Raw genomic sequence first — 25,451 nt, 5'->3', positions numbered from 1 at the left:
GAAGGGTTGGAGAAAAGGAAGGAAGAATGAAAAAAAAGGAAGGAACGGAAAAGGAAAGGAAAATGAGGAAAGGAAAGGACGGGAAAAGGGAAAGTAAAGTAAAAACAGGGAAGGAAGGGTTGGAGAAAAGGAAGGAAGAATGAAAAAAAGGAAGGAATGGAAAAGGAAAGGAAAATGAGGAAAGGAAAGGACGGGAAAAGGGAAAATAAAGTAAAGTAAAAACAGGGAAGGAAGGGTTGGAGAAAAGGAAGGAAGAATGAAAAAAAAGGAAGGAATGGGAAAGGAAAGGAAAATGAGGAAAGGGAGGGAGGGAGGAAAGGAAGGAAGGAAGGAAGGAAGGGCATCAGAGAAAGGGAGGGATCCAGGAGGCTGTCCCATTTTTTGTGTGCGAAAGTCTTTATTGCATCAATAAAAATTTGGCTCAGGATTGTCCAATGGAGACCCTCGTCCCTGCACAGCAAGGCGCCATCTCTAGCAGACGGGCGAGCCCCGACCCATCCCTGGTCTTTGCCCGCCCCCCCCCCATCCCTCTTTCTCCAAACAGTTGGAGCCACCACCACCCCCGTGTCTCGGGCGGAGGGGGGAAACGGAGCTTCCATTCACAAATCTGTCTTTGCTCTCCCTCTACCCGACAACGGAAGGCGAACCTGGAAGAGAAAAAAAAAAAAAAAAGCACCGATGATGAGTCACCCAAATTCCATGGATTGACAACACCGATCAAAGCAAAGACCAAACCCTCCCCCCAGCCTCTGAAGAAGAGAAAAAGAAAAAGAAAAAGAAAAAGAAAAAGAAAAAGAAAAAGAAAAAGAAAAAGAAAAAGAAAAGAAAATATTCCCTGGAAAAACTGACAGCTCCCAGAGAGTTTCTCCCCTCTCCTCCTTCATCTTTATTTCTCTTTCCTTCCTTTCTCCTGTCCTTCCCTTCATTTTTCCTTTCCTTTTGTCTTTCCTTCCCTTCCCTTCCTTTTTCCTTTCCTTTCCTTTTTCCTTCCTCTTTCCTTCACTTTCCCTTTCCTTTCCTTTTTCTCTTCCCTTTTCCTTTCCTCTTTCACTTCCTTCCCTCCTCCCTCCCTCTCTTGTTCCTTCCTTCCTTCCTCCCTTCTTTTCTCATTTTCCTTTCATTTCCCCTTCCTTACTTTTAATTTTTTCATTCTTTACTCCTTCCTTTCCTTTCCTTTCCTTTCCTTTCCTTTCCTTTCCTTTCCTTTCCTTCTTTTCCTTTCTCCTTTCCTTTTGGTCTTTCCTTCCCTTCCTTTTTCCTTCCTTTCCTTCCCTTTTCCTTTCCTTTTGTCTTTCTTTCCCTTTCTTTTTCCTTCCTCTTTCCTTCCCTTTCTTTTCTTTTTCCTTTCCTTCCTTTCCCTTTCCCTTTCATTTCCTTTCCTGTTTCTTTCCCTTCCCTTCCTTTTTCCTTCCTCCTCCCTCCCTCCCTCCCTTTTCTCATTTTCTTTTCATTTCCCCTTCCTTGCTTTTTCTTTTTTCATTCTTTACTCCTTCCTTTCCTTTCCTTCTTTTCCTTTTCCTTTCTCCTTCCTTCCTTTTTCTTTTTTCATTCTTTACTCCTTCCTTCCTTTTCTTCTTTTCCTTTTCCTTTTCCTTTCTCCTTCTTTCCTTTTTCTTTTTTCATTCTTTACTCCTTCCTTCCTTTTCTTCTTTTCCTTTTCCTTTCTCCTTCCTTCCTTTTTCTTTTTTCATTCTTTACTCCTTCCTTCCTTTTCTTCTTTTCCTTTTCCTTTCTCCTTTCTCCTTCCTTTCTTTTTCTTTTTTCATTCTTTACTCCTTCCTTCCTTTTCTTCTTCTTCCTTCCCTTCCCTTCCCTGTCCTTCCCCTTCTCCCTTTCCTTACCAGCCAGACGTTACAGCTCATCCCGAGACGCTGTGGGGAAGGAATGGCTAAGGGAGCCTCCGTGGCTGATGCTTCGGGCGTCCTTCAGCGTCTTCTGTGAGCCGCTCCAGGTGGTTTTCCGTGAATCGTCATCCCAGATGGTGGAAAACTCCGTATCGCTCATCCATCCTGGGTCCCCAGCATAATGAGAAGGATAAGCCACGTAGGGCCGGACGGAAAAGGCCCGCAAATTCCGGTTGCTGAAATATTTTTTGTAATCCTCACTGCGGGAGAGAGGAAAGAAAGGGGAATTACGCACGGTGTTCACTGTAAAAATATTTTAAAAATTAAACATGATTTGTCGTCAGAAAGAACTTTGAATATAAAGATCAATATTGTATCCCTCAAAACATGTGCAGGGTCTTATTCTCTTCTCTTCTCTATTCTCCTCTCCCTTCTTCTCTCCTCCTTTCCTCCCTTTTTTCCTCTCCTCTCCTCTCCCTTCTCCTCTCTTCCTTTCCTCCCTTTTGTCCTCTCCTCTCCCTTCTTCTCATCCTTTCCTCCCTTTTTTCCTCTCCTCTCCTCTCCCTTCTCCTCTCTTCCTTGCCTCCCTTTTTTCCTCTCCTCTCCTCTCCTCTCCCTTCTCTTCTCTTCCTTTCCTCCCTTTTTTCCTTTCCTCTCCTCTCCCTTCTCCTCTCTTCCTTTCCTCCCTTTTGTCCTCTCCTCTCCCTTCTTCTCATCCTTTCCTCCCTTTTTTCCTCTCCTCTCCTCTCCCTTCTCCTCTCTTCCTTGCCTCCCTTTTTTCCTCTCCTCTCCTCTCCCTTCTCTTCTCTTCCTTTCCTCCCTTTTTTCCTTTCCTCTCCTCTCCCTTCTCCTCTCTTCCTTTCCTCCCTTTTTTCCTCTCCTCTCCTCTCCTCTCCTCTCCCTTCTCCTCTCTTCCTTTCCTCCCTTTTTTCCTCTCCTCTCCTCTCCCTTCTCCCCTCTTCCTTTCCTCCCTTTTTTCCTCTCCTCTCCTCTCTCTTCTCCTCTCTTCCTTTCCTCCCTTTTTTCCTCTCCTCTCCTCTCCTCTCCCTTCTCCTGTCTTCCTTACCTCCCTTTTTTCCTCTCCTCTCTTCCTCTCCCTTCTCCTCTCTTCCTTTCCTCCCTTTTTTCCTCTCCTCTCTTCCTCTCCCTTCTCCTCTCTTCCTTTCCTCCCTTTTTTCCAGGGGGAAGGGAGAAAGACATGATTGAGGTTGAGTAAATCCAGAACCAAACAAGGACCAGATGAAGATTGGCTAGGGAGCACCAGCCAAGCTTGGATGGGAAAAAAAAACTCAGAATATAAGCCAAGAGGTTAGGCTCTGTTTTAGCTCATGCTACACACACAAATTGCTTTTGCATACAGTCTGGAAGGAAAGCCAAATGGCTTGGCTGGGAGCCTTACAAGCTGGAAACTCAAAAGAGTTTTCCCTACTCAAATGTTACTCGCTCGAGCAGCGGGGGAGCCTCGCTTTTTGGCGAGGTCGCTCCTTGCAAATTCGGAGACGCAGATGATGATTGGCCCGTTTCAGATTTTGGGGTGGAGATACAGAGATATAAAATGTAGAGTTTTGGCTGCAACAGGAAATTCTTTTCTTTCTTTCTTTCTTTCTTTCTTTCTTTCTTTCTTTCTTTCTTTCTTTCTCTCTCTCTCTCTCTCTCTCTCTCTCTCTCTCTCTCTCTCCCTCCCTCCCTCCCTCCCTCCCTCCCTTCCTTCCTTCCTTCCTTCAGTTCTGCAGAGGAGTTATTGAGTCTGTCATCTGCACCTCTATAACTGTCTGGTTTGGTTCTGCAACCCAACAAGACAAAGACTTCAGAGGATAGTTAGAACTGCAGAAAAAACAATGGCTACCAACCTGCCTTCCATGGAGGACCTGTATACTACATGAGTCAAAAAGAGGGCTGTGAAAATATCTACAGACCCCTTGCATCCTGGACATAAACTGTTTCAACTCCTACCCTCAAAACGACGCTATAGGGCACTGCATACCAGAACAACTAGACACAAAGATAGTATTTTCCTGAACGCCATCACTCTGCTAAACAAATAATTCCCTCAACACTGTGAAATAATTTACTAAGACTGTATAAGTCTTTCATAACAGGGATGTTATTATTATTAATATCAGTATTATTTTTAATATATTATATGTCTATTGCTGGTCGATGACCGTAATAAAGTTGTATTTTATTCTGTTCTTCTGCTAAGACTGTATTACTATTATTCTTCTCTTCCTTACTAATATCTATCTCTTCCCATATTATTATAACCATGTTGCTTGTATCTTTCAATTTATATTGTTTTTATTTGTTTCCTAGTACGATTTGATAGCTTATTGGTAACCTGTGACTATCGCCAAGTGTTGGATCTGTTTATTCTTGATTAATGTATTTTATTCTCCTTATGTACACTGAGAGCTAATGCACCAAAGACAAATTCCTTGTGTGTCCAATCACACTTGACCAATAAAGAATTCTATTCTATTCTATTCTATTCTATTCTATTCTATTCTATTCTATTCTATTCTATTCTATTCTATTCTACTCTACTCTACTCTACTCTACTCTACTCTATTTTACTCTATTCCACTCCATTCCACGTTCTATTCTATTCTATTCTATTCTATTCTATTCTATTCTATTCTATTCTATTCTACTCCACATTCTATTCTATTTTATTTTATTTTATTTTATTCTATTCTATTCTATTCTATTCTATTCTATTCTATTCTATTCTACTCTACTCTATTCTATTCCATTCTATCCTTTACTATTCCATTCCATTCCTTCTCTTATTCTATTCTATTCTATTCTATTCTATTCTATTCTATTCTATTCTATTCTATTCTATTCTATTCTAGTCCAGTCCAGTCCAGTCCAGTCCAGTCCATATTCTATTCTATTCTATTCTATTCTATTCTATTCTATTCTATTCTATTCTCTTCTAGTCTAGTCTAGTCTAGTCTAGTCTAGTCTAGTCTAGTCTAGTCCATATTCCATTCCATTCCATTCCATTCTTTTCTATTCTCTACTCTATTCTGTATTCTAGTCTAGTCTATTCTATTCTATCTGATTTGATTCAATTTGATTCTGCATTCTATTCTATTTTATTCTGCATTCTATTCTATCCCTTATTCTATCCTATCCTATCCTATTCTAAAGAAACAGAGCAGAACCCCGGCCAGCCAAAGAAACAGACAGAGCCAAACATTCGCAAATGACATCAGCGCTCAGAAATGAGGCTGCTAGAGTTAAGGAAAGCCAGCCCGATTTTGCAACGCTCAACATCTGTCCTCCAGATGACTCAGGACTGCGAGAGTTACGATTCCCAACCGGGCTGTGTGGGCGTGTAAAAATCCACCTCTCACTTTCTCTCTCTTTATTCCACCTCCTGCCACCGGCAAACATTAACTCAGGGTTGGCATTGGTCATTTGCTGGCACGATTTTTGCTAAAATAACTTCTTTTAAAGAAATAGTTGGAGCAGCTGTTCCATTTCTGAGCTTTGCAGGGAAGAGTGTGTGAAAACTAAGAGGGAAAAATAGGAACTGCTATAAAAGGTAAAGGTTCCCCTTGCACATGCGTGCTAGTCGTTCCCGACTCTAGGGGGCGGTGCTCATCTCTGTTTCAAAGCCGAAGAGCCAGCGCTGTCCGGAGACGTCTCCGTGGTCATGTGGCCGGCATGACTCAACGCCAAAGGCACACAGAACGCTGTTCCCTTCCCACCAAAGGTGGTCCCTATTTTTCTACTTGCATTTTTTTTTTTACCTGCTTTCCAACTGCTAGGTTGGCAGAAGCTGGGACAAGACACGGGAGCTCACCCCGTTCCGTGGCACTAGGGATTCGAACCGGTGAACTGCTGACCTTTTGATCAACAAGCTCAGTGTCTTAGCCACCGAGCCACCGCATCCTAGTACTGCTATAAGATGCTTGATTTTGGCTGGAGGGGGCACTTTGGATTCCTGAAATGGTTTCTCCCCAAGAGAAGAAGTCTAAATTCTAACAAATGCAAACTTCCCATCTCTAAGAAGTTTTAAAAAACAAAAAAAAAAAGCAGAATATCTAAGGGAGGGTGCAAACCAAAATGTCTCCCCAAAGGATGGGGGGGAAGAAATCTGCAGATGCCAAAAAGCAGGAGATGGAAGGGAGCGTCCCATAAGAGGGCTCGGCTGACTGGCTGGCACGCCATGTTCTTTTTCTTGGCCCACATTTTCACTGGGAATGTTTTCCCTTTTAAGGGATGTTCCTTTGATTTCGGGTGAGGAGGAGGAGGACAGCAAATCCTTACTTGGGATGTTTGTCGTACATAATGGGGAGGAATTCATCCACGGGCAGGATTTTAGAGAGGGGCCGCGCCTCGATCAGCTTCTGAGCCCCCCGTCGCGAGAGGACGTAGGCCAACGTCCAGTAGGAATATTCAGGCACCACCAGATAGGGGATTTCTGCCACTGCTTCCTCCTTGTCGGAGTTGACTTGTTTCCTGCCCAAGTAGCTGAAAAGAGAGAATAACAGAATGACAAGAGATGGAAGGGAGCTTGGAGGTCTTTTAGTCCGACCCCCTGATCAAGCTGCAGACCGTATCTCATTTCAGACAAACGGTTGTCTTGAAAACCTCCAGTAATGGAGCATTCACAACTTCTGGTGGCCAGTTGTTCCACTAGCTAATTGTTCTCACTGTCAGGAAGTTTCTCCTTAGTTCTAGGTTACTTCTCTCCTTGATTAGCTTCCATCCATTGGGGAAAAAAAATCACAAAATATTGTGACCTGGCTATCGAAACGACGGGATTATGGATGAAACATGTAACAGTGATACCCATGGTCATCGGGGCACTTGGTACCATGTCCAAGAATTTTACAAAAGACATCAATAAATTGCAACTTCCTGCAATAACACCAATGGAACTGCAAAAACCTGTGCTCCTCAGAACACCGCACATTTTAAGAAGGTACTTAGTCGATATCTAGGATGCTGGCAGCAACCCGTATCAACCATTAGCACCAGTCAATGGTATTTGTGATGCATTTTTGAATGTTCAATTGACTGAGTTTCATGTTTAATAATAATAATGATCACATAAACACTGGGACGTACATCAGCTCCCAATCGAGTTGCGTCCGCTCCAACTCGTCCATCATCTTCAAAAGGCGCCTCTTGAAATAAGCCTCAAATCGGATGTCGTCTTCCAAGACGAGGGATTTCTCCAGCCCTCTCTCAACGATCTGGAAGACACGCGTAGGCAAGAGATACGGAGGATCCCGGATCTGCGCACCTTCCGCCGCGCCTTAAAGACCTTACTATTTCACCAGGCTGGCCTGGCCTAATTTTCCCCCTCTTTTATAAAAGATTTTTAAAATTTTAAACATCTTTTAGTATTTATATATTCAATTTTAAATTGGTTTTAAAAGTTTGGGGTTTTAAATTTGTCGGGGCCAAAATTATTTAATTTGATTTTATTCTATTTTTTTAAATTTTGTATTGTCCTACAAGGTCCCTTCCAACTCTGTTAATCTGTTAAATCAGTATTTAAAATGAATAGCCAAGATGTGGAAGCAGACAGAAATTAAGATCCCAGAGAGGAATACGGGAGGCAAGCTAAGAAATGAACAATTAAAGTGTCAAGTTTCCGAAAGATGCCCTAATTAATTCATGAGCCATGATCCAAACTTCAAAGGAAATACAGTCATTTATTAGGAGCAACATTCCGGCAATACTCGGATGCAGTTAGGACTGATCCCACGTAGATTTACGTTCCCCTATGACCCTGTCTCTCCCCTCCTCTCTGGCCATGTCATAAATCACATTCTCCAATTAACCACTTTGGCTGGCTGTGAAACCTAACACCCTCCTTCTGATTGCGGCCAGGAAGAATGTATGGAATTCACTTCAGTTCTCCCTCCCTCCTGCTCATGGCAACTTGAAAGCTTTGCAAGTTGACATAAAGCTTTAAAGCGGGTAAGAGATGATGGTTAAAAAGGGAATATGTTTAAGTACAGTAGTGGCATAATCAAAGTTAGAATAGGGATGGAAACTAGAGAGGGGGGATTAATAAAATACACATGTTTATATAATAAGGAGAAGTAATAGTAAGGGGGGAATTTAGAATTTGAATGATGGTATTACTTAGTATACTTAAATAATTTGGTGATTGGCATAAAAATAATATATTGAACTATTAAATAAATATTGAAAGATTATAATTTAATACAAATAGGTATACGTTTACTAAATGTAACAAAGATGATCAAAAATACTTTATTTGTATTAAAATATACAAATTCATATTCAAATGACATGCAGAATATGGTGATTGACATAAAAATAACATATTGAAATACTGAATAACTAAATAATGAAGGATTATAAATTGAACAAACAAATAATGGAAGGTTTCAATTCAGCATAAATGTTTGTACTATTATTAGAATTATATAAGCTTGTTAAAAGTAATAAATATGATTAATAATATTCTATTTGTATTAAAAGGCATGACACTTTAGAATAGGGTGATTGGCATAGAAATGACACATTTGAAATATTGAATGGTTAAATAATGAAGGATTATAATCTAATAAAAATATGTGTATTGTTTACAAGGATGATATAAGCTTGTTAAATGAAACAAATATGATTTTTTTTTCTTTAATTTATATGCCGCCCTTCTCCGGAGACTCAGGGCGGCTTACAATGTGTTAAGCAATAGCCTTCATACTTTTGTATATTTATACAAAATCAGCTTATTGCCCCCACAATCTGGGTCCTATTTTATTTGTATTAAAATGTATGGCACTCAGGTGCCACGCTGTTCACACATTGATGTGTTTGTAAAAAAATTAAAAATAAAAAACTTAAAAAAAAACATTTTAAAAAAATCTGTTAAATCAGTGGAGTCTATCGCAACGTTTACGTTTCCTCTGCCCTCTGCAGCCTGCTTTCCTTTCGTGTCGTGCCTGCTCCAAGGATCAAGCAGAAAATCGGAAAAGTCTGGTCGGACTTATTAGAAATTCTGCTTGAAAAGCAAAATTATAGGTAGTCCTTGACTTACAACAGTCCATTTAGTGGCAAGGGTAGGTCGTTATATGAGGCAAAACTCATTCAGAACAACAGAAATCTTGGACTCAGTTGTGGTCGTAACTCGAGGACTAGCTGTAAATACAGTTTAAATATTGAGGTATGTTTCTGGAGCCCTGTCAAGAGTGAAAGCTGAATTATCACATTTAATGCTTAATTAACGGGAAAGGGAAAATGATGAAATAGACCAGGAGTAATTTTATTAGCTGCCAATTTTTCCTCAAATAAAACATATTTTGAAATTAAGTCACGTTTAGTTCTGATTTCTTCTTCTTCTTTTTTTTTTGTTTAAATATTTTATATTTTAAATATTTAATATATTTTAATATAGTTTTCTTCATTTTACATCACAGTTTCAAAATTTGCAAAAAGCGATAGACCGGTATATATCCATATTTTTTTTTAACATTATATATTGTATTATGTCTCCTAATATACAGTATCATATGATCCGTAGCTATTTCCATATTTCTAACACAAATCTATATAATTATTTTATAATTATAATAAAATAATAGGTATGCTATTTTACATTTTACATTTTTAGAATTATTATAAAGATAGTTCTGAACTCAAGGAGAAAAAGGATACAGAATATTACAAAGTGTGGTGTAGATGGTATGAATGATTGAAGAATAGGAAAAATGAGAAAGAGAAATAAAGGAGAGAGGGGGGAAAATGTTGAAGATCAAGGTGCAATGTAGACGAAATAAAGAAAGATGGAAAAGAATTGTTGAATAAGACAAAATTTAAAATACGTGTAAATAGATGTAAATAGCAAGAAAGGATCACCTTGAAATAGCTGAAGGAATAAGGGATAATGTATATAAATGTTGTGTGTTTGTGTCTTGTTTTAATGTGTTCAAAATAAAAAACTTTTTTTTAAAAAAAGATAGTTCTGAATTCTTCATCATCCTGGTCGCCTGGAAGACGAAGGTTGGTGCTTGATGTGTAAAAGGAAAAACAAACCAGGTTTAAACCTGGATTCTTACCTCTTTCCAGACATGGTGGTGACTGAGGAAACAGCCAACCTCCCCTTTGGTGAGGGTCCTTCCCGAAAAGGGGTCATAATATCCCGGCAGTAAGTCGATGCCGAGTTTCTTGATGCTGCTGCTATTCAGGGCCCTGACAGAGAAAAAGAGAGAGAAAGAAAAGAAAAAAAGAATCAAAATATTGTAATAAGAATTGGGGGGAAAGTCATCCTGATTTAGCTCAAATCAGAGACAATTGTGTCTTTTGTGAGATTTGGAGACATTGGGGAAAGGCATTTGCGCCCTGAGCTACTTTTAAGGGTAGACTGCTACTGAAAGTGGAGGCTTTGTCGTGGACAAAAGCTTGGCCTTGTGATCTGTCTCTTGATCACCACTCTAAAGTGGGGGGGGGAGTCCTCTTGGAAAGGCGGCCAAAGTCCGGAACTCCTTCCAGATTGAAAAAAGACAACGCAACCCATCATCCACCTTCCATCTACGGCGTCGACCAGCAAGGGGTCTATTTCCAGCTCAGAGAGAGCCTCCAGCATGCGTTGCCGCCGGTCCGGGCGTCGGGGCAGGTTGATGAGAAACACCTGTGAGAAAAGGGAAAAGATGGAGGCGTCTAAAGGGTCTATAGAGGGCATCTAGTCCAACCCCCCTGCCCAGTGCAGACCAATCAGCTTGCGTTTTTTTTCCCTCACCTCATCAAACCCGATCTTGGTGGGATGTTTTGGGGGGACGTAGAGGTGTCTGGAACGGGCCATTGGAGGCCCATCGACTGCAAGGGAGGAAAACAGACCGAGAGGAAATTGTCACCCTGTAAAAGTTTAAATTTTGTTTTCCTTTTTTTCCCCCCCCCTTCTTAGAAAGCTTGACAAGGAAGAGAGGGAGGGAGGGAGGAAGAAGGAAGGGAAGAAAAGGGAAGGGAATGAAGGAAAGGAAGGGTAGAGGAAGGAAAAAAGAAGGGGAGGGGAGGGAGGGGAGGAAAGAAAAGGGAAGGGAAGGGAAGGAAGAGGAAGAAAAAAGAAGGGAAGGGGAGAGGAGAAAGAAAGAAAGAAAGAAAGAAAGAAAGAAAGAAAGGAAGGAAGGAAGGAAGGAAGGAAGGAAGGAGGGAGGGAGGGAGAAATAGAAAGAAAGAAAGAAGAGAAAGAAGGAAGGAAGGAAAGAAAGAAAGAAGGGAGGGAGGGAGAAAGAAAGAAAGAAAAAAGAAAGAAAGAAAGGAGGGAGGGAGGGAGAAAAAGAAAGAAAGAAAGAAAGAAAGAAAGAAAGAAAGAAAGAAAGAAAGGAGGGAGGGAGAAATAGAACAAAAGAAAGAAAGAAAGAGAAAGAAAGGAAAGAAAGAAAGAAAAAAAGAAAGAAAAGGAAAGAAGGAAGGAAGGAAGGAAGTAAAGAAATAAAGAAAGAAGGGAGAAATAGAAAGAAAGAAAGAAAGAAAGGAGGGAGAAGTAGAAAGAAAGAAAGAGAAAAAAGGAAAGAAAGAAAAAGAAAGAGAAAGAAAGAAAGAAGGAAGGATAGAAAGAGAAAGAAAGAAAGAGAAAGAAAGAAAGAAAGAAAGAAAAAGAAAGAAAGGAGCGAGGGAGAAATAGAAAGAAAGAAAAAAGAAAGAAAGAAAGGAGGGAGGGAGAAAAAGAAAGAAAGAAAGAAAGAAAGAAAGGAGGGAGGGAGGGAGAAATAGAACGAAAGAAAGAAAGAGAAAGAAAGAAAGAAAGAAAGGAGGGAGAAATAGAAAGAAAGAAAGAAAGAAAGAAAGAAAGAAAGAAAGGAGCGAGGGAGAAATAGAAAGAAAGAAAAAAGAAAAAAGAAAGAAAGAAAGGAGGGAGGGAGAAAAAGAAAGAAAGAAAGAAAGAAAGGAGGGAGGGAGGGAGAAATAGAACGAAAGAAAGAAAGAAAGAGAAAGAAAGAAAGAAAGAAAGAAAGAAAGGAGGGAGAAATAGAAAGAAAGAAAGAAAGAAAGAAAGAAAGGAGGGAGGGAGAAGTAGAAAGAAAGAAAGAGAAAGAAAGGAAAGAAAGAAAAAGAAAGAGAAAGAAAGAAGGAAAGAAAGAGAAAGAAAGAGGGAAAGTAGAAAAGAAAGAAAGAAAGAAAGAGAGAGAAAAAAAAATGAGTGACTTCAACTGTTTTCAGTGCGATAAGGTACAAAAACGAAACGAAACGAAACGAAAACACAGCCTGAAGTTTTTGCTCTACATCTTCCCACCCGTTCAAGCCCTTGCCAAACCCCCAGCCCTCTCCCAATCCTCACAACCTCAAATCGACGTTCCGTTCTCAATTCCAACGCTTCCTTCCCCTAAAAACCCTGCCTCGCCTTTTCAGTTCAATACCTCCCCACCCCCCCACAGCCCCGGTCCCCCAAAACCGAGCGCTAATCCTTCCCCCGGGGCTCCCTCTGAGGAAGCAGAGACCTTTGGGGGGGGCGGGGATGGGGACGACACGAGGGCGCCCCTCTTACCCACCGATGGCCTCCAGGACGAGGTGCACGAACTGGACCTCTTCCTCTTCCAGCGTTTGGTGGGACCCCATCGGCACGTTGATGTACCCGAACCTCTCCTGGTTGCACAGGAACATCTCCGCGCCTGGATGGAGAAAAACTGTTCTGACCCGGCTCCCCGAACACGACCAACCCTCTGAAGCAATGATTCCTTTATTAGAAGTTTCTTTATTATTATTTATTATTATTATTCTTTATTAGAAGTTTCTCTCTCACCGCAGGCTAATGATTAATAATAACGATGATTAATGATTAATAATATTAATGATTATTAATAATAATAATGCCACATCTATTCATCTCCGCCCCCTGCCTTTTATCCCCGGAGCTAAGGTGGGGCTTCACTAGCAGCGGTGGCTTTTCCGTCCCGAGGACCGGCCCATAGATTTCCACTGCTCTCCTCTCCTCTGCCTTCTGCGTATCAGGCACTGGACCCAGCTGTTCCTCCTCCTCCTCATCAGCCACTTCCAGACCTGGGGGCTGTTGACTCTCCATCTGAGGGCTGACGGACGGCCCAGGCTCCACCTCTGTCTCTCTTTCTCTGAGAGTTTTATTACATTCCTCTCATTCCCATCCAGCAGAAGTCTTTCAAGGGAGGATTTACAATCACAGACCTTCTCTGGCTTGGAGAGCTGCCAGGCCGATATCTTCAAAAGTTGGCCAGGAGCCTCGGAGAGTCACCAACCAATTGAGCGAACTAATTGTCTCCTGCAAAACCCCCACTCCCCCTTTCGCTCTTCTTTGATTCCCTACGGAATAAATAAATCCGCTATTTTTCCTTACTGTTTGCTTTTGTATCGTTGTATGTTATCTGATCAACAAACTGGCCTGGCCTAACTCCCCTCTTTTAAATTTTTTAATTCGTGATTTTATAAATTGGGTGTTTTAATCTGTGTTTCGGCCAAAATATTTCATAATTTTAAGGGATTTTTAATATTTGTATTATCTGTATTTTATCTTGGCTGTTCACCGCCCTGAGTCCTTCGGGAGTAGGGCGGTATAGAAATTTGATTAATAAATAAATAATAATAAATAAATAATAAATTAAAAACCGTAAAATCCCTCCAAAAAGCAGATTCTTCTAGATGGTGCCACTGTCTGTCCTTACCTCAGGGGTGGGCTTCAAAAATTTTGGGCAAGGGGTTCCCTGCCCGGTTGCTGGGTGGGCGTGGCCATGGTGGGCGTGGCCTAGTCAGCCTCCTGCACCATGGTGGGGGCGATGGCGTTTTTGCCCTCCCCAGGCTCCGGAGGCTTTCCTTGAGCCTCCAGAGAACAAAAATGGCCTCCCCAGGCTCCGGAGGCCCTCTGGAGGCCGGAAACCTTCCCGAACCTCCAGTAGGCCAGTTTTTCACCCTCCCCGAGCCTCTGCGCGCGCCCTGCACTTACCTGCATCCAAAATGGGCCATGTGGGAACTCCTGGGAGGGGCGGGGTGTGGTGGGCAGGGCCAGCCAGGAGTGGGATTTGGGGGTTCTCCGAACTGCACAGAATCTTAGCTAGGGGTTCTACCGAACCCCGGTGAACCCCCCCAGCAACCCACTCCTGCCTTACCTGCAACTTGGCAAGAGTAGGCGAAGACGTTGATATCGTCGAAGGGCCAAGAGTAGGTGGGGTGAGGCGGATAGAAGGCCAGGTGGGCTGTGTCATCCTTTCGCAAATCGATCAAAAAGGTTCCGAAGACCATGGGCAGAGCGAAACAGCCGAGACGCTGGCGGTTCTTGGTAGGGAAATAGTCCACTGTCCGTCGGTAATAACCCTGGCGGGAACAAGATCCCTTAAATCCAGATCCCCGGGGCATAACTCAACCACCCAATAAAATATACATGAGATTAAGCCCAATTGTTTTACCCTTCTGATCAGAAAGAGGGAGCGCTCGATTTACGACCGTGAGCCCAAATTATCTGTTGCGAGACACTTGATGTAAGTGAGTAAGTAAGTAAGGAGGGAGGGAGGGAGGGAGGGAAGGAAGGAAAAAAGGAGATATTGAGAAGAAGGAAGGAAGGAAGGGGGGAAGGAAGGAAGAACGAAAGGAAGGAAGGAGATGAGATTAAGAGAGAGGAAGGAAGGAAGGAGGAAGGAAAGGAAGGAGGAAGGAGATGAGATTGAGGAAGGAAGGAAGGAAGGAGATGAGATTGAGAAGAAGGAAGGAAGGAAGGAAATGAGATTGACAGGAAGGAAGGAAGGAAGGAAGGAAGGAAGGAAGGAAGGAGGAAGGAAAGAAAGAAAGAAAGAAGGAGATGAGATTGAGGAAGGAAGGAAGGAAGGAGATGAGAGGAAGGAAGGAGGGAAGGAAGGAAGGGATGAGATTGCGAGAGAGGAAGGGAGGAAGGAAGGAAAAAAGGAGATATGATTGAGAGGAAAAGGAGATGAGATTGACAGGAAGGAAGGAAGGAAAGAAGGAAGGAAGGAAGGAAGGAGATATGATTGAGAGGAAGGAAGGAGGGGAGGAAAGAAAGAAGGAAGGAGATGAGAGGAAGGAAGGAAGGGATGAGATTGCGAGAGAGGAAGGGAGAAGGAAGGAAGAAAGGAAGAAGGAAGGAAGGAAGGAAGGAGATATGATTGAAAGGAAGGAAGGAAGGAGATGAGATTGACAGGAAGGAAGGAAGGAAGGAAAGAAGGAAGGAAGGAAGAAGGAAAGAAAGAAGGAAGGAGATGAGATTGACAGGAAGGAAGGAAGGAAGGAAGAAGGAAGGAAGGAAGAAGGAAAGAAAGAAGGAAGGAAATGAGATTGCGAGAGAGGAAGGGAGGGAGGAAGGAAGGAAGGAAGGAAGAAGGAAGGAAGGGAGGAGATATGATTGAAAGGAAGGAAGGAAGGAGATGAGATTGAGAAGAAGGAAGGAAGGAAGGAAATGAGATTGACAGGAAGGAAGGAAGGAAGGACGAAGGAAAGAAAGAAAGAAGGAAGGAGATGAGATTGAGGAAGGAAGGAAGGAGATGAGAGGAAGGAAGGAGGGAAGGAAGGAAGGGAAGATTCGTCGTAATTTCGAAGGGTCACTAAATTGAACTAAATGTAAGCCGAGGACTGTCTTGTGTTCAAACCTGCTTGCTTACCTGCGGGGTGATCCCACACCAGAAATTAGAATAATAGGTCTGGGAATCCATCATGGGGGCGACGACCGATTTGTTTTGTGCGATGAGGAACTTCAGGGTTTGGTTGTTGGTCAGGATGCTGTCCGTGTCGGCAAACTGGGAGCAAAGGACACATACCAGCTCAGTCAGAGAGAAGGAGGAGGAGGAGGAAGGAAGAGGAGGAGGAGGAGGAGGAGAAAGAAAAGTAGGAGGAGAAGGAGAGAGGAGGAGGAGAAGAGGAGAAGGAGGAGGAGGAGGAGAAGGAGGAGAAAAGGAGGAGAAAGAGAAGGAGGAGGAGGAGGAGAAGGAGATGGAGGAGGAGGAGGAAGGAGGAAGGAGGAAGAGGAGAGAGGAGGAGGAGGAGAAGAGGAAGAGGAGGGAGGAGGAGGAGAAGGAGGAGAAAGAGAAGGAGGAGGAGGAGGAGGAGGAGAAAAGGAGGAGAAAGAGAAGGAGGAGGAGGAGGAGAAGAGGAGGAGGAGGAGGAGGAGAAAGAAAAGTAGGAGGAGAAGGAGAGAGGAGGAGGAGAAGAGGAGAAGGAGGAGGAGGAGGAGAAGGAGGAGAAAAGGAGGAGAAAGAGAAGGAGGAGGAGGAGGAGAAGGAGATGGAGGAGGAGGAGGAAGGAGGAAGGAGGAAGAGGAGAGAGGAGGAGGAGGAGAAGAGGAGGAGAAGGGAGGAGGAGGAGAGAGGAGGAGGAGAAGAGGAGAAAGAGAAGGAGGAAGAGGAGGGCTGTGGGGATGTTGGTGCTCTTTGAGCTTGGTGGATTTTTTGCAGACATTTCAGGGCCCAACTAGGTAACATCATCAGTGCCAGAAGGAATAGGAGGAGGAGGAGGAGGAGGAGGAGGAGGAGGAGGAGGAGGAGGAGGAGGAGGAGGAGGAGGAGGAGGAGGACTGTAGCATTTTTGATCCTCTCTGAGTTTGGTTGTTTTCTTGTAGACATTTCATTACCAAACTAGGCAACATCATCAGTGCTAGAAGGGAGAGGGGTTTATGAAAGGGAGGAGGAGGAGGAGGAGGAGGAGGAGGAGGAGGAGAACTGTGAAGTCCTTGGTGCTCTCTGAGCTTGGTGGTTTTCCTGCAGGCATTTCATGACCCAACTAGGGAACACCATCAGTGCCACAAGGGAGAGGAAAGCAAACTTCAATTCTTTCTAGCACGGATGATGTTCCTTTGATGGGTCATGAAACGTCTCCAAGAAACCAACGCAGCTCAGAGAGGCACCAGGGACCCCCGCAGAGAAATGCATCACGCCATGCATAAAATCCTTGGCTTCAAATTCCCTTAATGCTCTTGTTTCCTGCAACGCACTGAGCCCCCCAATGTATGAACCAAATCGTGATTTAATGGGATGGGAAGATTCAGCCAGCAGGCTATATAAATCGAGGGCTGGGCCTCGCACCGCTCTCTCTTTGGCTGAAGGTAGCCCAGGGTCAGGTTTACCAAAATGTAACCGGCTTCTTGAGATCGGGCGAAAGTCAGGGCTTCCTGCTTCAGTCTCATCATCTGTTCGAAACGCGGCTCCGTCCAATGTTTGGGTCCCAGTTCGTTGGGATAAGATCTAAAAAAAAAAGAAAAAAAAGGGGGGAGTGGGGGGCAAAAGAGTCAGAAGGGACAAGTCATCCCACGCAAACTTCGATCAGGTTTCTCTAAAGCGTAAAATTCCACATTTTTGCCAAGGAGGTAAAGAAACTGCTAAAAAGATGAAGAGAATGATTAATTTTATATAGTGAAAGTTTTTCTAGTATGGGAAAGCTAATGCCACGATTACTATGTGATTGTTATTAATGATATGTATAATATGATTACCATTATGCTTATTGTCTTTTGGTTGTTCATATAGATATTGAGTTTTTTACGTTTATTAAAGAAAAACGTATCAATAATAAATATATCTTTATCTATATATACACCATGTTTCCCCGAAAGTAAGACCCTGTCTTATATTTTTTTGAACTGAAATAAGTGCTTGGCCTTATTGCCATGCCTCAAAAGCCCAATTGGGCTTATTATCAGGGGAGGTCTACAGGATATCTATCTATCTATCTATCTATCTATCTATCTATCTATCTATCTATCTATCTATCTATCTATCATCTATCTATCATCTATCTATCTATCTATCTATCTATCTATCTATCATCTATCTATCTATCTATCTATCATCTATCTATCTATCTATCTATCTATCTATCTATCTATCTGTTATCTATATCTATCTATCTTTCTATCTATATATCTATCTGCTATCTCTCTCTCTCTCTGCTATCTATCTATCTATCTATCTATCATCTATCTATCTATCTATCTATCTATCTGTTATCTATATCTATCTATCTTTCTATCTATATATCTATCTGCTATCTCTCTCTCTCTCTGCTATCTATCTATCTATCTATCTATCTATCTATCTATCATCTATCTATCTATCTATCTATCTATCTATCTATGTTATCTATATCTATCTATCTTTCTATCTATATATCTATCTGCTATCTCTCTCTCTCTGCTATCTATCTATCTATCTATCTATCTATCTATCTATCTATCTGTTATCTATATCTATCTATCTTTCTATCTATATATCTATCTGCTATCTCTCTCTCTCTCTGCTATCTATCTATCTATCTATCTATCTATCTATCTATCTATCTATCTATCAGCTATCGGTTATCTATATCTATTCATTCTATCTATCAGTTATCTATCTATCTATCTACTGCATTTCCCCCAAAATAAGACCCTGTCTTATTTTGGGGGAAACAGGATATATATATATATGGAAAATTTAGAAAGAGGCACTCAGTTCAAGGAAGGATAGACTGCCTCTGTCCAGAGAGGCTCCGTTTCAAGGCCTCAGACAAACGTACCTGGGCTCATCCACAGATCTCCACACGATGGACCGGTAATGTTTTTCCACCGCGCCGAGCCATTCCTGCAGCATTTGCGTGGTGTTGTCTACGTTGTGATCCGTGGCGCACCTGGGAAGGGAGAAGGAGGAGGGCAAGAGAGATTCCGGTTGATCCCCAAAAGCTGTGGGTCCAAAGCTCTGTGTTCAAATCCATCCGTTTGCGATTTAAAAATAAAAAAAATCGGGCAGTCTCGGGTCAAAAGAAGCACAAAACAGCCCAACGTATTAAGATGCCGGAGATTTTTTTTTTAAAAAAAAAACATTGTGAGAACCATTATGGCGGATCGGAGTTCCCCCCCTGCCCTCTCTCATCCCAGAAGCTTTGGACTCCAAGACCCATAAATCCACTGGCTGGGGATTATGGAAGCTGCCCAGTACATGCAGGGAGCATCAGAGGTCTCCCCATGTAGTTTTAAGGGAAGCCTGTTCTTCCCAATGGCACACCTCCCAGCTCTCTTTCAGCGTGATTAAACCTAGCAAAATGGAAAGGTCACCACCAGGTGTAGACCTCTCGGTCCAAACATCACCGTGCGAGGTCTCCGATCCACAACAACTTTTCAACAACCGCACTGAAGCTCCCTCCTGATTGGAGCCACAAACCAACGTCAGCAGCCAAGAATTTCCAGAGGTGGTTTTTTTTCTTCTTCTTCTTTTTAACCAAATTCCTTATCATTGGAATTCTGCACCTCCAAACTCAGCTCGTTTTTTTTTTTTTCTCTTTGCACAGGCCAGAAAATCAGCAGAAGGCCTGGTCTAGTCACAAGCCAAATTGTTCCTTGGCTCAGCCGGTTCCTCGAAATTACATGTTTACTTTCCAAGTGCCTCTCAAGCGGCGTGTGGTTATGCCAACACATCAACTCCGAACATATTCCTAGCACGTGGCGTGTCCGTTGAGTTAGGATCTCTGCTTTGTTGCTTCGTCAACTGGCCACCCTTGAACGAACTAGAGAGCCAAGCCAAGTAAAATACGCCTCTAATTGCAGGATAATTGGAATGATGAAGTTCACAGAGGGAAACGGGAAGGAGGAGGAATTAAGAATTCCCAGAGAGCCTACCGTTGGCAAGAGGGAGGGACGGGCAAAAGAGAGGGAGTTGGGGGATAATGGGAGTTGTAATCCATGCCCTCCAGAGGGCGGAGATGGGCCCTCTGCGGAAAAGGAGAGAAATTGTCCTGTGAAGAGGCCGAAGAGAAAACGAGGCCCGGATGTTGAAGGAAGAAGAGAAAACAGAGTAAAAAGAGGGGGGAAGGAGAGGGAGAAGGAGAAGGGAGGGAGGGAGGGAGGAGAGGGAGAACGGGAAGGAAGGGAGGGAAGGAAAGAAGGAAAAGGGAAAGGAATAGAGGAAGGAGGAGAAAAGGGAGAAAGAGCAGGAAAGAGAGGGAGAAAGGGAGGGAGGGAGAAAAAAAAGAAGGAAGGAAGGAAGAAAAAGGGAAAGGAAGAGAGGAAGGAGAAGGAGAAAAGGAAGGAAAGAAAGAAAGAAAGAAAGAAAGAAAGAAAGAAAGAAAGAAAGAAAGAAAGAAAGAAAACAAATAGAAATTTGTTATACAAATTATACAAATTTGGATCCTGATTTTCTGCAACTGCCCAGCGACATCCTAAAATTGCCTGCATCGCTTTAACAGATCCCACAGATGGGAAAAAGCTCATTTCTTCCTTCATATAAAAACCACCCACCATTCTTATTACATTACTGGACTCGGGTATTCCACGAGTTCCTAAAAAAAGAACAAAACAAACTGTTTTGTTTTTTGGGGGTTTTTTTCCCCCTTGTTTTTGGCCAGGGAGAAGCTTTGAAACACAGCAAAGCACATCTTTTGATCTTTGCCAGCAGCCCAGGTGGAAGGGGAGAGAGACAGGTGAGCCATACCTTCCCGGACTGGGAATTGTACCTGTTTGAAGGACAGGGTCATGGATGAGATGAGAGGGATGGCAGATCAATTGCTCTGGGGGGGGGAAAAACCGAATTTATTTGCAGCTTCTGAGCCTTAGGCATGTTCTAAAAATCATAACATAAAACAAGGTGTGGCATCAGTTTTTTTTACGGAGGAAAAAAAATAGCTTTATAATATCCCTCTCTCCTCCCACAATAGAGGCCGCAACCCACACATCCTGATATGGTTTATAGAGGCCTCGGACTACAACTCCCATCGTGCTGGGATGGGGGAGGATGGGAGTTGCAGTCTGTTGCAATCTGCAGGGCAACGGTGTGTGTGTGTGTGTGTATGGAAGGAGAACTGATTTTCAGCTATGCTGAAGCCAAATCCCCCAAAAAAGGAAGATTGCGGCTGGGAGGAAAAACAACAAAAGAAATTCCTTGGAAAAGCCACAACAGGGCAAACAACAGCAAAAGACAAACCCCCCCAGCACCCCAAAACGTGAACTCTGCACCCCCAAACTAGCATCTATTAACGCTCAGGGGGAAAGCGGGGAGAGAAATATGTTCCCAATCGGTTTTGCAAATCTCCTAATGGAGACATATATAAACACCCAAAAGCACTGTCCTTAAGCGGGGTGCCCTCTGGATGTCACACGCCGCATTCCCCCATCGTCCCTGGCCCACACAGAGCCCCAGAATCTGGAAGACACCCCCAAAACGGACAGGGAGAGCTTCCAAGGGACCCCAAAGTCTTTCCCCAGCCAGCCTCCCCCGGTGCAAATTAAGAACTTCACGACTCTTGCAAAGGAACCTCCAGATGTCCAACTAGGCCAGACTCCCCCAACTCAGCATCCAAAGACCCCCCAAAAAAGCCAACTCCGGGACGAAGTGGGACCCTTCCCCTTCCAGCAGGCAGCTGTCCAGCTAAGAAGGGGCATCGCCGGTGCTTTGCAAGGAAGGAAACCCCCTTCCCCCAAAAAACGCACACAGGCTCTCCAAATGAAGATGCGCTCCGCGGGTAATCCAGACCCCCCTAAAGCCAACTCCGGGACGAGGCGAGACCCTTCCCCTTCCAGCAGGCAGCTGTCCAGTTGAGAGAGGTCGTCGCCGGTGCTTTGCAAGGAAGGAAGCCCCCCATCCCAAAAAAACCGCACACAAGAGCTCACCAAATGAAGATGCGCTCCGCGGGGTAATCCAGGCGATCCAGGGCCCCCAGGTAGTGGGGCAGAGAGTGTTGGGCATTGCGGGCCAGGACGGCGACCACCACGGTGGGCAGCTCTTCTTCTTCCTCCTCCCTGGCCGGGGGTCCCCCTTCCTCCTCCGTGGGGGGAGAGGGGACCCCCAAACCCAGGAGGAGAAGCGCCAAGGCGCAGCGGAGCAGAAGTCCGGGCGGAGGCATCGCGGCGGCCACGAAGGAGGAGGAAGAGGAGGGGGCGTGGGGAGGGGGGCAGAGGAGGGAGCAGAGGCGGGGGGGAGGAGCCAAGGGGAGGGGAGGAGCCAGAAAAAGAGGGGTGGGCTTTGAATCTGTTCCCCGGAATCGAAGCTGCTTCCCCCGCATCGGGGTTCTCCTGCCCATCGCTTTATCCCCTTTATCTTTTCAAAGCCTAGATCTGTGAACGCCAGGTCTACTTAAGACAATACTCTCCTTCCCATCCCAGCCGAGGATGATGGGCCTTGCAGTCGCTGCCCAACTCTCTCTCTCTCTTTTGCCTTTGTTCAGTTTCAGGACCAGGGTCGGCTGGCTCCCGGGAGGAGAATCGGTCCCCCAAAGCGCTAGTCCTCATGAGGTTTTATTTTTTGGGTGGGGGGGGGTTGGATGGGAGGGAAGGGAGCTGTTTCTTATTTCAGACCGTCCCCCTCTCCATCCCAGACTAATTTTGCCCGGGTCAACCCTGCGTCCCTACTCCCACCCCAAAGTGGATAGGGATGCTGCCACTTTTCCGAAACAAGCAGCAGAGTTTTACGAGACTCCAGCGGCCGAGCTACACGTTACACTCAAACATGACTCTGAGATACAGCTAGATTACAGGAAGGGGATTCGTCTCAATGTCCACTAGAAAGGATAAACTGGGAAAATGCTGCCATCTGTTGGGTAGAAAAATATCCTTTTAATCTGATAGTTTAATTCCGCCTTTTGAATGGAACTCTGTTTGGTGGGGGGGAAGAAAGTGGCAGATTTAAATTTCCTGCCATTTGTCAGAAATGGTGTAAGGTCTCCTGCTTGGGTGGGTGGGGGGTGGGGGTTGGACTAGATGACCCACAAGGTCCCTTTCCGACTCTGTTAATCTGTTAAGGATTTTTTTACAAAGCGTTCGTGAAAATGGCTTTAAAAATGGATCCGTTTGCACGTTGCATGTTCTCTATGCATCCTTCGCCACTCCACCAACACACCCTCAAGGCAACGGGCGCAGGGAACGCGTAACTACAACCAAACCGTCATCTGGATGTTTTGAGATGCTCAGAAAAAAAAGCTTTCTTGGTGGTGACATCTTCTCTCTCTCCTCTCAATCTGACTTTAGAGAATAAATGGCCTCAGAGAACATACCAGAAAAAACAGAATAAGAGTTGGAAGGGACCTTGGAGGTCTTCTAGTCCAACCCACTACTCGAGCACCATTCTGGACAAAGGGTTATCTAATCTCTTCTGAAAAACTTCCAGTGTTGGAGCATTCACAACTTCTGGAGGCAAGTTGTTCCACTGGTTAATTGTTCTCACTGTCAGGAAATTTCTCGTGAGTTCTACGTTGTTTCTCTCCTTCATTAGTTTCCATCCGTTGCTTCTTGTCCTGCCTTAAGGTGCTTTGGAGAATAGCTTGACTCCCTCTTCTTTGTGTTGTTGTTGTTAGTTGCGAAGTCGTGTCCAACCCATCACAATCCCATGGACCACGTTCCTCCAGGGCTTCCTGTCCTCTACCATCATCTGGAGTCCATTTAAGCTCACGCCGACTCTTCAGTGACTCCATCCAGTCACCTCCTTCTCTGCTGTCCCCTTCTTCTTTTGCCCTCCATCGTTCCCAGCATTCGGCTCTTCTCCAGGGAGTCCTTCCTTCCTTCTCATTAGGTGGCCAAAGGATTTGAGTTTCCTCTTCAGGATCTGGCCTTCTAAAGAGCAGTCAGGGTTGATCTCCTCTAGGACTGACCGGTTGGATCGCCTTGCAGTCCAAGGGACTCGCAGGAGTCTTCTCCAGCACCAGAATTCAAAGGCCTCCATTCTCAGCCTTCCACAACAGTTGTGGCTCCATCCCTAGGAGAGAATCTCTTGGTCTCTATGGAGCCATCACATCTAAGTCCCTATCCATGGTCCTTCCCAATCCAACTGTTTCACGTAAACCTTCGGAAACAAATCTCAAACTTCAGATTTAAAGATGGACAGCTGTTCCTTTTTTTTTTTTAATTTTGATTTATATGCTGCCCTTCTCCGGAGACTCAGGGCGGCTTACAAGGTGTTAAGCAATAGCCTTCATCCTTTTGTATATTTTATACAAAGTCAGCTTATTGCCCCCACAAACTGGGTCCTCATTTCACCTACCTTAGAAAGGATGGAAGGCTGAGTCAACCTTGAGCCTTGGCGAGATTCGAATCAGCAGTAATTGCAGGCAGCTGTGTTAATAACAGGGTGCATTAAACCACTGTACTACCAAGGCTCTTCACATATACAGGTCCCAACTGGGTATCTTCAGCTGGTATTTACCCTTTAGAAGAAATAATAACACAAGGAAGTTGTGGGAAGCTCAGGGAGGTTATGGCCCCATTCTCTTGAGACTACAAACATAGGACTGAGAAAATGTATTAACAGATTAAGAGAGTTGGAAGGGACCTTGTAGGTCATCTAGTCCAACCCCCCACTCAAGCAGGAGACTCTACACCATTTCTGATAAATGGCAGTCCAGTCTCTTCTTGAAGGCTTCCAGGGATGAAGCTCCCACAACTTCTGAAGGCAACTTCTGTTCTACGGGTTGATTGTTCTCACTGTCAGAAAATTTCTCCTTATTTCCAGGTTGAATCTCTCCTTGATCAGTTTCCATCCATTATTCCTTGTCTGGCCTTCGGGTGCTTTGGAAAATAGTTTGACCCCCTTCCTCCTCTCTGTGGCAGCCCCTCAAATATTGGAAGGCTGCTATCCTGTCTCCCCTGGTCCTTCTCTTCACTATTATTTCACACAAGAAAAATGTCTTTATGGTTCCTGCGTTATTATTTTTTTAACACTGCCTTCTAAATAAATTCATCTAGAAAAGCACAGTAGCCTTTTCACAACTTTGCCTGTTGGTTTTTAAGAAGGGATTATTGGGGCTCCATTTGTCTGAAATGATACGAGTCTCCAGGCTGAGCAGGGGGTTGGATTAGAAAACTTCCAAGGTCCCTCCCAGCTCTGTTATTCCATTCCATTATGATGGGTAATAATTCTTCTGAACCAGACTTTCTTTTCGGGAATAGAAAGAAGGAACAAGGGGGGAGAATACAAAGTCAAATATTCTAATTTAAAGTTTGTCCTTTTCCAGATCTGCTGTGGTTTCAACCTTTGCCCCTTCCATCTTGGGTTTCTCCCAAACTGGATTACTGGCCGTTAAATATGGCTCTTGCACCTATGCACGTTCCTGAGAAAGTCATTTAACTACATTGCTGCTCCAGAAATAGAGAAAAAAACAGAAAGAAAGAAAGAAAGAAAGAAAGAAAGACAGAAAGAGAAAGAGAAAGAGAAAGAGAAAGAGAAAGAGAAAGAGAAAGAGAAAGAGAAAGAGAAAGAAAGAAAGAAAGAAAGAAAGAAAGAAAGAAAGAAAGAAAGAAAGAAAGAGCCTTGATAGTGCAGTGGACTAAAATGCTGTTAAGTAGCATTTAGATGCCAGCTGCCTGCAATTACTGCGAGTTCAAATCTCACCAGGCTCAAGGTTGACTCAGCCTTCCATCCTTCCGAGGTAGGTAAAATGAGGACCTGGTTTGTGGGGGCAATAAGCTGACTTTGTATAAAAAAGAACACCGCTTGGGGGGGCCCGAAAGCCCTACTAAGCAGGTATATACCAAAGTATGAAGGCTATTGCTTAACGCATTGTAAGCTGCCCTGAGTCTCCGGAGAAGGGTGGCATATAAAATCGAACCAATAATAATAAATACAATAAATAATGAAGGAAGGAAGGAAGGAAGGAAGGAAGGAAGGAAGGAAGGAAGGAAGAAAGAAAGAAAGGAAGAAAAGAAAGAAAGGAAAGAAAAACTAAAAGATAGAAAGAAAGAAAGAAAAAGAAAGA

General features: G+C 43.8%; 1 protein-coding gene across 1 annotated transcript; it reads right to left on the bottom strand.

Annotated features, from left to right (window-relative positions):
• Positions 1–377: 377 nt before the first annotated feature.
• CERCAM (cerebral endothelial cell adhesion molecule) lies at positions 378–21,623 on the bottom strand. The gene is made up of 13 exons (XM_087879531.1): positions 21,379–21,623; positions 18,297–18,407; positions 16,870–16,987; positions 15,413–15,547; positions 13,913–14,117; positions 12,329–12,448; positions 10,579–10,655; positions 10,364–10,470; positions 9,899–10,031; positions 6,930–7,057; positions 6,126–6,329; positions 1,842–2,104; positions 378–647 (listed from the first exon to the last, which is right to left on the bottom strand). Exons 1-12 carry the CDS (start codon positions 21,609–21,611, stop codon positions 1,852–1,854), a joined length of 1,824 nt encoding a protein of 607 aa, XP_087735657.1. The 5' UTR covers positions 21,612–21,623; the 3' UTR covers positions 378–647; positions 1,842–1,851.
• Positions 21,624–25,451: the final 3,828 nt, after the last annotated feature.

Source organism: Pantherophis guttatus, chromosome 16 (assembly GCF_059756535.1).
Source record: "Pantherophis guttatus breed Tessera chromosome 16, ASM5975653v1, whole genome shotgun sequence".
Classification (NCBI taxonomy): Eukaryota; Metazoa; Chordata; class Lepidosauria; order Squamata; family Colubridae; genus Pantherophis; species Pantherophis guttatus.
Note: the sequence above shows the minus strand (reverse complement) of the source record. Positions and strands in the feature narration are given on the sequence as shown.